This window comes from Phocoena phocoena, chromosome 4 (assembly GCF_963924675.1).
Source record: "Phocoena phocoena chromosome 4, mPhoPho1.1, whole genome shotgun sequence".
Taxonomy (NCBI): Eukaryota; Metazoa; Chordata; class Mammalia; order Artiodactyla; family Phocoenidae; genus Phocoena; species Phocoena phocoena.
Genome location: NC_089222.1, coordinates 62,110,420 through 62,123,959, shown reverse-complemented (window position 1 = coordinate 62,123,959; position 13,540 = coordinate 62,110,420). Strand labels below are relative to the sequence as shown.

The 13,540-nt window shown below is 41.3% G+C and overlaps 1 protein-coding gene across 1 annotated transcript in view; it reads left to right on the top strand.

Moving 5' to 3' along the window:
- The window catches only part of MCF2L2 (MCF.2 cell line derived transforming sequence-like 2), a 189,599-nt gene that overhangs the window by 30,053 nt on the left and 146,006 nt on the right, over positions 1–13,540 (top strand). Inside the window, exons 3-4 of the mRNA XM_065875824.1 lie at positions 5,824–5,914; positions 8,900–9,019. Coding sequence (XP_065731896.1) covers positions 5,824–5,914; positions 8,900–9,019 — 211 coding nt within the window. The remainder of the gene's footprint in view (positions 1–5,823; positions 5,915–8,899; positions 9,020–13,540) is intronic.

Below are 13,540 nucleotides of genomic sequence, written 5' to 3'. Positions count from 1 at the left end.
ATAGCTCGATGAATATTTACCTGTCTATACATCATGTAACAGCCACCCAGATGAGGGTATAGAATATTTCTGTGAAGGTTTCCTCCTGCTTCTTTTCTATCAATATCTGCACTCCTACCCCTTCCCTCCCCCAAGGAAACCACTATTCTGATTTTATTATCGTTGATTAGAAAAAAAATATTTGGAAGCTAAGCAACCACCTCTAAATAATCCATAAACTAAAGAAGAAATGATAAAGGAAATTAGAAAACACTTTTAGCTGAACAATAATGAAAACAATATATCAACATTTACATGATGTAGCTAAAGCAGTGTTTAGGGGAGAATTATAGCTTTAAATACTTATGATGGAAGATAGGAAGATAGGAAAGATCAATGATACAATCTTCTACCTTAAGAAGTTAAAAAAATACAATGGCAGTTAAACCCAAAGAAAAGAAAAGGATTGGAAAGAAAGAGAGAGAGGAAGGAAGAAAGGGAGGAAGGAAGGAAGGGAGGGATGGAGGGAGGGAGGGGGGAAGGAAATGAAAAATAAAACAGAATAATAGAGTTCCAATTTAATTCCATGGTGATCAGACATACAACCTGTATGATTGCAGTTCTTTAAAATGTGTTGAAATTTGCTTCGTGGCCTAGGATAATGGACTATTTGATGAATGTCCTGTGTCCTTCTAAAAAGAATGGACACTGAGTTCTTCAAAGTCAAGTCTATATCCTTGCTGATTTTTTGGCTGTTTGTTCTATCAGTTATTAGGAGAGAGGTGTTAAAATCATTAACTTTGATTGTGGATTTAACTATTTTCCTTTTAGTTCTATCAATTTTTATTAATGTATTTTGAATCAATGTTACTTCATACATACACATTTAGGATTGTTATATCTTCCTAATAAACTATTTATTTATTTTTATATATTTCTTTATTGGATTATAATTGCTTTACAATATTGTGTTAGTTTCTGCTGTACAACAAAATGAATCAGCTATATGTATACCTATATTCCCTTCCTCATGAGCCTCCCTCCCACCCTCCGCATCCCACCCTCCCCATCCCACCCCACTAAAGTCATCACAAAGCATAGAGCTGATCTCACTGTGCTATACCGCAGCTTCCCACTAGCTATCTATGGACTTTTTTATTTTTATTTTTTTTTGCGGTACACGGGCCTCTCACTGTTGTGGACTCTCCCGTTGTGGAGCACAGGCTCTGGATGCGCGGGCTCAACGGCCATGGCTCATGGGCCCAGCCGCTCTGCAGCATGGGGAATCCTCCCAGACCGGGGCACAAACCCCTGTACCCTGCATCGGCGGGCGGACTCTCAACCACTGAGCCACCAGGGAAGCCCTGACTTTTTAATTTTTATGAATCATTTATCTCTGCCAACACTCCCTCTCTTTGACTCTACTCTTTTTAATATTAATATAGCCACACTGGCTTTCTTATGATTACTGACTGCATGGCATATCTTTTACCATCCTCTTTCTTTTAATGTATCTGTCTTTATGTTTAAAGTGTAATCACTATCTCTTGTAATCAGTATTTTCACCCTGACACTATTTGCCTTTTTAATGGAGTCATATAGACCATTTCCAGTTAATGTGATTATTGAGATTGGTTGTGTTTAAATTTACCATCTTGCTATTTGTACCATCTGTGACTTGTTCCGTTATTCCTCCTTTCCTGCCATATTAGTCTGCTCTGGCTGCCATAACAAAATACCATAGACTGCTGGCTTAACCAACAGAAATTTCTTTTCTCATGGTTCTGGAGGTTAGAAGTCAAAGGTCAAGGTTTCAGCTGATTCCGTTTCTGGTAAGGCTCTCTTTCTGACTGCTGACAGCTGTATTCTTACAGTGTTCTCACATAGCAGAGAGAGCTCTGGTGTCTCTTCCTCTTCCTGTAAGGGCACCAGCCCTGTTGAATTAGGACTCCACACTTATGACCTTATTTAACCTTTATCACTTCCTTGCAGGCCCTATCTCCAGTTACAGTCACATTGATAGAGCTTCAACATATGAATTTGAGGGGGACACAATTCAGTCTATAGCACCTGCCCACCCTTGAATCATTCAAATATTTTCAGTATTCCATTTTAACTCTTCTATTAGAAGAGCAGTGGTTTCTCTAGTGTTACAGTACATATCATTTTACATATATATTATATTTAATAATACTTTGTTATTATTTTTGCTTTGAATAGTCAATAGTCTTTTAGTGAAATAAAAGCATAGTTGATAATATTTATCCACATACTTAATGTATACAGTGCCCTGTATTCCTTCTTGGAGATTGAGGTTGCCATGTGGGATTATTTCCTTTTAGGAACATTCATTTGCCTATTACCAGAGTAGGTGACTGCCACTTCTTATGAAAGCCTCCTCCAGTATTTGCTCACTGTAGAAGGTCTTAACTCTCTCTGGAATTTGTTCATTTAAATTTTTGTCTTCAAGTTCCCTTATGTTTTTAAGGACAAATATGAGTTTTTAATTTAACCAGGTATTTTTGTTTGTTTGTTTGTTTTTTGGATAGGAATGAAAGACTTCCTAAACCTTCTTTTCAGGCTGTTTCTTTCTTACACCTTCATGCTTACAACTTCATTCAGCCTGGAAAACATCCTTTAATATTTTTTGAAGTATATGTTTACTGGCAATAAATTCTCTCAGCTCTAGTTGTCTGGAAATGTCCTTATTTCACCTTCTTTTTTTTTTTTGTGGTACGCGGGCCTTGCACTGCTGTGGCCTCTCCCTTTGCAGAGCACAGCCTCCGGACGCGCAGGCTCAGTGGCCATGGCTCATGGGACCAGCCGCTCCGTGGCATGTGGCATCTTCCCGGACCGGGGCACGAACCCGCGTCCCGTGCATCGGCAGGCGGACTCTCAACCACTGCGCCACCAGGGAAGCCCACCTTCATTTTTTAAAATAGATTGTCAGTGAGTATAGAATTCTAAATGAATAGTTTTTTAGGTCAATATTCTGAACAGGGACTTCCCTGGTTGCGCAGTGGTTAAGAATCCACCTGCCAATGCAGGGGACACGGGTTCGAGCCCTGGTCCAGGAAGATCCCACATGCCATGGAGCAGTTAAGCCTGTGTGCCACGACTACTGAGCCTCTGCTCTAGAGCCCGCGAGCCACAACTACTGAGCCTGCATGCTGCAGCTACTGAAGCCCGCATGCCTAGAGCCTATGCTCCACAACAAGAGAAGCCACCATGATGAGAAGCCCACATACCGCAATGAAGAGTAGCCCCTGGACTCTGCAACTAGAGAAAGCCCGTGCGCAGCAACGAAGACCCAACACAGCCATAAATGAATGAATGAATGAATGAATAAATGAATGAATAAATAAAACAAAAAAAATACTCTGAACATATATCATTGGATTGTGGCTTCCATAGTTTGAAAATCAGTGATTATTTTTAATGTTACTCTGAAGGTAATGTATCTTTTTTCACCAGTTGCTTTTAAGAATTTTCTCCTTATCTTTAATTTTCAGCTACTTGGCTCTGATATGTCTAGGTGAGCTTTTCTTTACATTTATCCTGCTTGGTATTGGAAGAGCTGCTTGAATCTGTGAGATGATGTCGTTGATCAGATATGGAAATTTCTTCATTATTTTTTCAAGTATTGTTTCTATAACATACACTCTCTCCTCTCCTTCTGGGACTTCTGTTCATGTCCCACATCTCCTTTACATTCTTTTCTTTCCATTTTCCCCCTGTGTTTCAGTTTGAATATTTTTAATTGATCTATCTTATTTCACTTATCCTGTCTTCTGCTTGTGTTCAATCTGCTATTAAGCAAATTGAATGAGTTCTTAATTTCAGACATTGATGTTTTGTAATTCTAGAAGGTTCATTTGATTCTTTATTATGGATTCTAGTTCTCTGTTGAAATAATGCATCTTTAAAAAACTTTTAATTGAAGTATAGTTGATTTACAGTGTTGTGTTAGTTTCTGGTGTACAGCAAAGCAATTCGGTTATACATATATATGCACTGGCAGTTAAAATACTGGTGACTCATCTTAATCTTTTTCAGGCCTGGTTTTAGTTTTGCTTTGGGCAAGTTTATTCCTGTTTTGTCCTTACTCCTGGAGTGTAGCCTTAATCCTGTGGAAACTCCTATGGTGTTTCATTTATCCTAGAGTATGGCCTTTATAGAGTTTCACCTGAATGCCCAGGGTGTTCATCAAAGTCTGCCTCTTCTGGCTGGGCCCAAATACCAATTGTCTCTCCTCAGAACTATGCAAGCTTCATAATTTCTCATCAGTTCTGACATGTGCAATTGCTATTCTCTGCCAGACTCCTGGAGTCTCACCTAAAATCATAGGGCCCAGGAGTTGGCTAAGCATTAAAGGGGAATTTCCATGAAAACTTCTAGGGTTTCCTCTCTGAGGCTTCCCCTCTTGACAGCTATGCCCCTCAAATTCCGGCCACAGTTGCATCTTTAATCTCTGATCCCTGCCTCTTACAACCAGTAGGACCACCCTTCCTTGCACTGTGGCCTGGAGTGGAAAATGTTTCCAGTGAGAGAACCTGGGTCAATGTGGAACTGTGATAATGGGTTGGCCCAATAATGCTTACTTCAGATCAGCTATTTATGTTATCTTGCAGAATTTGCTTAGATCTTCTGCCTTATTTACATACATATACTTTTTAGGGTAAAGCTCACCTTTTACCCAAATTAGAGAGTTACTGAAGGTTTACTATAGGCCAGCTACTTTTTGTGACCTTGATATCTTTTAATCTTCATGACAAGCACATAAGAAATCATCATAACAGTAGTACTTATACAGTGTTGTCAAGTGTCAGGCATTATTCTGAGCATCTTATACATCTATACGTACTCATTTAATCCTCACATCAACTCTACAGTACTCACATCAACTCGACAGGTACTATTATTGTTCCTACTTTACAAATGAGGAGTCTGAGAAACTATAGAGGTTAAGTAACTTCCCTTGCACACAAGTACACAATATATAAGTTCATATTTATATAAAAATTCATGTTTCAAACCTAGTCAGTCTGGCTTCAGAATTACACTTCATTATTGGTGGTATTGTTCTCATCTTACCAATTAGGGAGCAGCGTTAGAGAGGTTAGGTGATGACCCCAAGTCTCAGTGCTAGTAAGTGGCAGCAGTAGGATATGAACCAGGTTCCAAAGCCCTTGCTCTTTCTTCCCATAGTTTCTCCCAAAGAGGAAGAAGAAAAATGTTTTCCCTTTTAGGGCTTTAGTTTTAAAAAAATTTGTGAGAATTTTGTGGGGACTTCAGAGGGGACCAAACAGCTTTTTTTTGTTTTTATGAAGTTGATACCTTCTTGTGCCTATGGTTTTCTGGCCATTTGTGACCAGGTACTGGAAGGGAGTTGTCTTCCCCATTGACGTGTGTTATTTCTGAACACTTCTGGGACTGACTCCTAGGGAAGGATGTTGATAGCTCCTTGAATGTCCATCTTGGGAGTGGAAAGATGGCAGAGCTGAACCTCGAGGTCCTCTGCCTACACTGCGACATGTGGTACCCGACTGACGTGAGTCCTTGTGCTCATTGGGTGTTTCATACATTTGCCAGCGAGAAACAGAGCCCTTGAGAAGTTTGAGACATGAAATATTTCTGTTTTGTGAAGGCTGCCAGGCTCAGATGAGGAGAGGAAGCTGGTTCCTTTATCAGGGAAGTCAGACCCGGTTATCCCCTATTGCTGTGCAGGGTGTTTACACAGCGAGCCTGGAGTGACACGGAGACAGTGGAATTGTTCTGCTGAAGGAGCCCCACAGAACCCATGTGTTTCACTGTGTCTGATACTGACCACACCCTTTTTTGCAGTGTGGAGGCTGCCAGCATCGGATTCGTCATTGTTATCGACAGACGAAGGGACAAGTGGAGCTCCGTAAAAGCATCCTTGACACGAATAGCTGTAAATATTTATTTTTGTGCCTTATTATAAAGGTCATTTAAATTGTCTATTCAACTATTTCACATCAAAGTCATGGGGAAGTGGAAGTCATTTTATGCCAAATTTTGGGAAGGTCTTTGTAGCAGAGGCTGTTGTTTCATGTCCGTATCCGCTCTGCCACCTGAAGGTCACTTACAGATGATTCCTGAGCATGTCAAAGGCTTCCTGAGTCTCTTTACCTTATTGACCTCTCTGGTCACTGGAGAGGAGTGGGTAAGGAGTGCTGGGAAGTTAATGCTCCAGCAGTGACCTGCAGCTACTGAGTTACGGGCGTTGGTGGATAAATACCCCAGCTTCTGCACCCCTCAGTGGAACAGTTCTGAGGTACATTCCGTACAGAATTTTGGAGGGCCCTGGCCTTTTCTGCCCGCAGCAGTCCTCCCTCACTGATACACTGGCTCTCTAGCCATCACCGTCTCACCAGCGCCCCCATACTCCCTAACTCTTTTTCCTGGGATCACCTCCTCAGTAAACTCTTTAGACCCAAATTCTTATCTTAGGGTTTGCTTTGGGGATCACCTAATTTAAGGCAGTCTTCATTTTAGTTTTCAAATTATTTTTTCACAAATTAGAAAGACACTGGCAAAGCCAAACAAAGTGATACGATAGGTGCTTGCTTTTGGCATTAAATTGCAGAACCTTGGATAGGCTTCCTTTTCCATCTTATTAGTCTGATTTTTACCCCTGTTTGTTGCCTTCTGGCAAGTACATGCATCCTTTCGCTGTAGGGACCTCAGACCAGGGAACTCAGCCACATGAGCAGGCAAAGACACCTCAGGGTCAGCCACACCAACATTTCCACCAAAGCATGCCTCCCTGGGGCAGTTGGGACTGGCTGAAGATGATGGGATATGGTAGGATGGTAATGTAGAGGCTGGGATGGAAGAGGGATGTTTGAAGCCTCAGTTATGCCTACTTACAGAAGCAGTCACACATAGGGACATGGACACATACAGAGTCTCTTTCAGATCACTTTGGAGCCTCATCCAGATACACAAATAGTGTCTCAGCTCATTTGTCCCGTCCAGACATAAAAAAATGCAAGGATCTTCTGTTTAGGAACTTGAATTTCAAAGATGGGGGAATGGAAGATTCCCTTCTCTTTATGCATGGATTGTTTCGTCCCTTTGGTTTAGTTTTTTAATTTATTTAATTACTTTATTTATTTTTGGCTGTGCTGGGTCTTCCTAGCTACGTGCGGGCTTTCTCTAGTTGCAGTGAGCGGGGGCTACTCTTCATTGTGGTGCGCAGGCTTCTCATTGTGGTGGCTTCTCCTGTCGTGGAGCATGGGCTCTAGGCGCATGGGCTTCAGTAGTTGTGGCACACGGGCTCAGTAGTTGTGGTCCATGGGCTTAGTTGCTCTGTGGCATGTGGGATCATGAGCAGGGCTCAAACCCATGTCCCCTGCAATGGCAGGCAGATTCTTAACCACCGCGCCACTAGGGAATTCCCTACCATATTTATTTGAGGGATAACTACAACGATGGTTGATGCCCTGAGGATTTAGACAGTGCCCATGACCATTCCAGAGTTCTGGCCTCCAGAGAGCTGTGGTTTCCCAGGTTTCATTGACAATACTTGACTCATCTAATACTTGAGACTAATGTGTCCAAGAATTACATTGATCACCTTTATGTGTGAAAAATCCTATAGTGCGGGCGTCTGAAAACCTGACTACCAGTCAGAATCTCTTTAGGTGCTTGTTAAAAATACAGATATCTGGACTTTATCCCAGTCCTAATGAATCAGAATATTTCAGGGTAAAGACCAGATTATTATGATTTTTAAAATAAGTTTATTTATTTATTTATTTTTGGCTGCATTGGGTCTTTGTTGCTACGCATGGGCTTTTTCTAGTTGTGGCGAGCGGGAGCTACTCTTTGTTGCAGTGCGTGGGCTTCTCATTGTGGTGTCTTCTCTTGTTGCAGAGCACGGGCTCTAGGCATGCAGGCTTCAGTAGTTGTGGCTCGTGGACTCTAGAGCGCAAGCTCAGTAGTTTTAGCTCATGGGCTTAGTTGCTCCGCGACATGTGGGATCTTCCTGGACCAGGGCTCAAACCCGTGTCCCCTGCATTGGCAGGTGGATTCTTAACCACTGTGCCACCAGGGAAGTCCCAAGACCAGACTATATTTTAAGAAGCACTTCAGCAGGTTTTTCTTGAGAACCACTGGAAGAATGGAAAGCCATGAGCGATGGGAGACTTGGATTCCCAATTTTGATGCTAAGTTGTTACATGAATTTGTTATCTCATTTCTCAGAATCTTACCTCAAGATGAGAACAGTGCTTCCTGAAAGCAACTTAGCAATAAGATGCATTAAGAGCCCTTAAAATACTAAATCTTTGACTCAGCAATTTTTCTAGGAAGCTATGCTCTAAAATGTGGATAAAGATTACATTTTAGTGTTATTTATAATAGTAAAAATATGGAGGAGCCTAAATCACTAGTAATAAGGGATTGGTTAAATAGTACACCCATAAAAATATTTCCAAAGAATTTTTAATAACAGGAATAAAAGCTCATGGTATAATATTAAATTAAAAGGCAGGTTGCAAAATATTTCTACAGGTTGAGTTTAACTACGCTAGATATTTAAGCAGAGAAAATAGCCTAGAAATAATTAAATTGAAATATTAAGAATGGTTATGAAATCATGGGTGGTTTTCTTATTCTAATGTATACTTTTATTAATTTCTCAATTTTTCTATAAAGTGTATAAATTGTTTTTTAAATCAGAAAATTTTTTGTTTGTTTGGTTTGGTTTTGCTTTTAAGGAAGGGTTTAGATTATGTGACCAGTAAGAGCTCTTTCAGCTGTGAAATCCTGTGAAATATATTCTAATTCTTGGTATCCATGGTGTCCACTTTAACTTTGTCATGTGTAATCTTGCGCAAGAGGAGACCAATGGATGTGACATTTGCCCTGACACTTTTTATGATCCTTCCAGGTAGCATTTCCAGGAAACTTGCAGCTCATATTCATTCTTCGTCCATCCTGCTTTATCCAGAGGACATTCACTGACATTGGCATTAAGTACTATCGAGATGAATTTAAAATGAAAGTGCCGGTAAGCATGACCTTTCTTCTTGTCTGCATTTGTTTAGGGCATGCGGAGAAGATGGCATGTGAGCTTGTTTCCAAGGAAGGTAGGATTCCTCAGGCAGAGAGGGAGAGGAGGGCATTCTGGGCAGAGGGAACGGCATGTGTAAGGACATGGAAGCAGGAAGTACACTCTTTATGTGAGGTCCGTGGGGAAGCCCCATTCTTATTGGAAGTACATATAGGATCATATTTTAGAAGAAAAGGTAAGAAACATGGAATATGTCTTAAGTGTAAGGATAAAGGTTCTGAATTTAATTCAGTAGGCAATGGGAATCCAGTGAAGGTTTTTGAGTTGGGGAGTGACTTGGGTAAAGGAGTACTGGAATTATATAAATCCAGTGGTGTTATATAAAAGGTGATGTCCAAGACTGTAGAAAGAGATTGAAAAAGGAAGAGAAACTAATAGTATGAGTAAAGAAAAATCAGGGTCTAAAATATGGGGGTGACAAATATAGGCAAATGTGAGTAAAAATTAAAACCAACATTGTGATACATATAAAAGGAAAACAAATTAAAATGACAAGATTAAAAATTTTACCTCTGAAAAAAAAAAAAAAAATTTTACCTCTGGAGGAGCTTCAAGATGGCGGAAGAGTAAGACATGGAGATCACCTTCCTCCCCACAAATACATCAGAAATACATCTACATGTGGAACAACTCCTACAGAACACCTACTGAATGCTGGCAGAAGACGTTGGACCTCCCAAAAGTCAAGAAACTCCCCACGTACCTGGGTAGGGAGAAAGAAAAAAGAAAAAACAGAGACAAAAGAATAGGGACGGGACCTGCACCAGTGGGAGGGAGCTGTGAAGGAGGAAAGGTTTCCACACACTAGGAAGCCCCTTTGCAGGCGGAGACTGTGGGTGGCGGAGCGGGGAAGCTTCAGAGCCACAGAGGAGAGCGCAGCAACAGGGGTGCTGAGGGCAAAGTGGAGAGATTCCCACACAGAGGATCGGTGCCGACCAGCACTCACCAGCTCAAGAGGCTTGTCTGCTCACCTGCCCGGACAGGCGGGGGCTGGGAGCTGAGGCTCAGGCTTCGGTTGGATCGCAGGGAGAGGACTGGCGGCGTGAACACAGCCTGAAGGGGTTAGTGCACCACGGCTAGCAGGGAGGGAGTCCAGGGAAAAGTCTGGACCTGCTGAAGAGGCAAGAGACTTTTTCTTCCCTCTTTGTTTCCTGGTGCACGAGGAGAGGGGATTAAGAGCACGCTTAAAGGAGCTCCAGAGACAGGCGTGAGCCGCAGCTATTAGCGTGGATCCCAGAGACGGGCATGAGACATTTAGGCTGCTGCTGTGGCCACCAAGAAGGCTGTGTGCAAGCACAGGTCACTATCCACACCTCCCCTCCCGGGAGCCTGTGCAGCCCGCCACTGCCAGGGTCCCATGATCCAGGGACAACTTCCCCAGGAGAATACATGGTGTGCCTCAGGCTGTTGCAATGTCACACTGGCCTCTGCTGATGCAGGCTTGCCCCGAACTCCATGCCCTCCCTTCCCCCGGCCTGAGTGAGCCAGAGCCCCCGAATCAGCGGCTCCTTTAACCCCGTCCTGTCTGAGCGAAGAACAGATGCCCTCAGGCGACCTACACGCAGAGGCGGGGCCAAATCCAAAACTGAACCCCAGGAGCTGTGCGAACAAAGAAGAGAACGGGAAATCTCTACCAGCAGCCTCAGGAGCAGTGGATTAAATATCCACATTCAACTTGATGTACCCTGCATCTGTGGAATACCTGAATAGACAATGAAGCATCCCAGAATTGAGGAGGTGGACTTTGGAAACAACAATATATATATTTTTTTCCCTTTTTCTTTTTTTGTGAGTGTGTATGTGTATGCTTCTGTGTGTGATTTTGTCTGTATAGCTTTGCTTTAACCATTTGTCCTAGGGTTATGTCTGTCCGTTTTTCTTTTTTTTCCTAGTATAGTTTTTAGTGCTTGTTATCATTGGGGGGGGTTGTTGTTTCGTTTGGTTGCTCTCTTCTTTCTTTCTTTTTTTTATTACTTAAAAAAATTTTTTTAATAATTATTTTTTATTTTAATAAACTTACTTTATTTTATTTTCTCTTCTTCTTTCTTCCTTTCATTTTTTTTTCCTCCCTTTTATTCTGAGCCGTGTGGATGACAAGCTCTTGGTGCTCCAGCCAGGTGTCAGGGCCGTGCAGCTGAGGTGGGAGAGCCAAGTTCTCAGGACATTGGTCCACAAGAGACCTCCCAGCTCCACATAATATCAAACGGTGAAAATCTCCCAGAGATCTCCATCTCAACGCCAAGATCCAGTTCCACTCAACGACCAGCAAGCTCCAGTGCAGAACACCCTATGCCAAACAACTAGCAAGAAAGGAACAAAACCCTACCCATTAGCAGAGAGGCTGCCTAAAATCATAATAAGGCCACAGACACCCCCAAACACACCACCAGACGTGCACCTGCCCACCAGAAAGACAAGATCCAGCCTCCACCAGAACACAGGCACTAGTCCCCTCCACCAGGAAGCCTACACAACTCATGGAACCAACCTTAGCCACTGGGGGCAGAAAGCAAAAACAATGGGAACTACGAACATGCATCCTGTGAAAAGGAGACCTCAAACACAGTAAGTTAAGTAAAATGAGAAGACAGAGAAACACACAGCAGATGAAGGAGCAAGGTGAAAACCCACCAGACCTAACAAATGAAGAGGAAATAGGGAGTCTACCTGAAAAAGAATTCAGAATAATGATAGTAAAGATGATCCAAAATCTTGGAAATAGAATGGAGAAAATACAAGAAATGTTTAACAAGGACCTAGAAGAACTAAAGAGCAAACAAACAGTGATGAACAACACAATAAATCAAATTAAAAATTCTCTAGAAGGGATCACTAGCAGAATAACTGAGGCAGAAAAACGGATAAGTGACTTGGAAGATGAAATAGTGGAAATTATTAAACTACTGCAGAGCAGAATAAAGAAACAAAAAATGAAGAAAACTGAGGACAGTCTCAAAGACCTCTGGGACAACATTAAGTACACCAACATTCGAATTATAGGGGTCCCAGAAGACGAAGAGAAAACGAAAAGGGACTGAGAAGATACTTGAAGAGATTACAGTTGAAAACTTCCCTAATATGGGAAAGGAAATAGTTAATCAACTCCAGGAAGCACACAGTCCCGTATAGGATAAATCCAAGGAGAAACACGCCAAGACACATATCAATCAAACTATCAAAAATTAAATACAAAGAAAAAATATTAAAAGCAGCCAGGGAAAAACAACAAATTACACACAAGGGAATCCCCATAAGGTTAACAGCTGATCTTTCAGCAGAAATTCTGCAAGCCAGAAGGAAGTGACAGGACATATTTAAAGTGATGAAGAGGAAGAACCTACAACCAAGATTACTCTACCCAGCAAGGATCTCATTCAGATTTAACGGAGAAATTAAAATCTTTACAGACAAACAAAAACTAAGACAATTCAGCACCACCAAACGAGCTTTACAACAAATGCTAAAGGAACTTCTTTAGGCAGGAAACACTAGAGAAGGAAAAGAACTACAATGACAAACCCAAAACAATTAAGAAAATGGTGATAGGACATACATATCGATAATTACCTTAAATGTAAATGGATTAAATGCTCCCACCAAAAGACATAGACTGGCTGAATGGATACAAAAGCAAGACCCATATATATGCTGCCTACAAGAGACCCACTTCAGACCTAGGGACACATACAGACTGAAAGTAAGGGGATGGAAAAAGATGTTCTTCTTCCAGCAAATGGAAATCAAAAGAAAGCTGGCATAGCAATTCTAATATCAGAAAAAATAGACTTTAAAACAAAGACTATTACAAGGGACAAAGAGGGGCACTACATAATGATCAAGGGATCAATCCAAGAAGAAGATATAACAATTGTAAATATTTATGCACCCAACATAGGAGCACCTCAATACATAAGTCAAGTACTAACAACCATAAAAGGAGAAATCGACAGTAACACAATCGTAGTAGGGGCCTTTAACACCCAACTTTCACCAATGGACAGATCATCCAAAATGAAAATAAATAAGGAAACACAAGCTTTAAATGCTACATTAAACAAGATGGACTTAATTGATATTTATAGGACATTCCACCGAAAGACAACAGAATACAATTTCTTCTCAAGTGCGCATGGAACATCCTCCAGGATAGATCATATCTTGGGTCACAAATCAAGCCTTGGTAAATTTAAGAAAACTGAAATCATATCAAGTATCTTTTCCGACCACAATGCTATGAGTCTAGATATCAATTACAGGAAAAAATATGTAAAAAATACAAACACATGGAGGCTAAACAATACACTACTTAATAACCAAGAGATAACTGAAGAAATCAAAGAGGAAATCAAAAAATACCTAGAGACAAATGACAGTGAAAACACGACGATCCAAAAACTATGGGATGCAGCAAATGCAGTTCTAAGAAGGAAGTTTATAGCAATACAATCCTACCTTAAG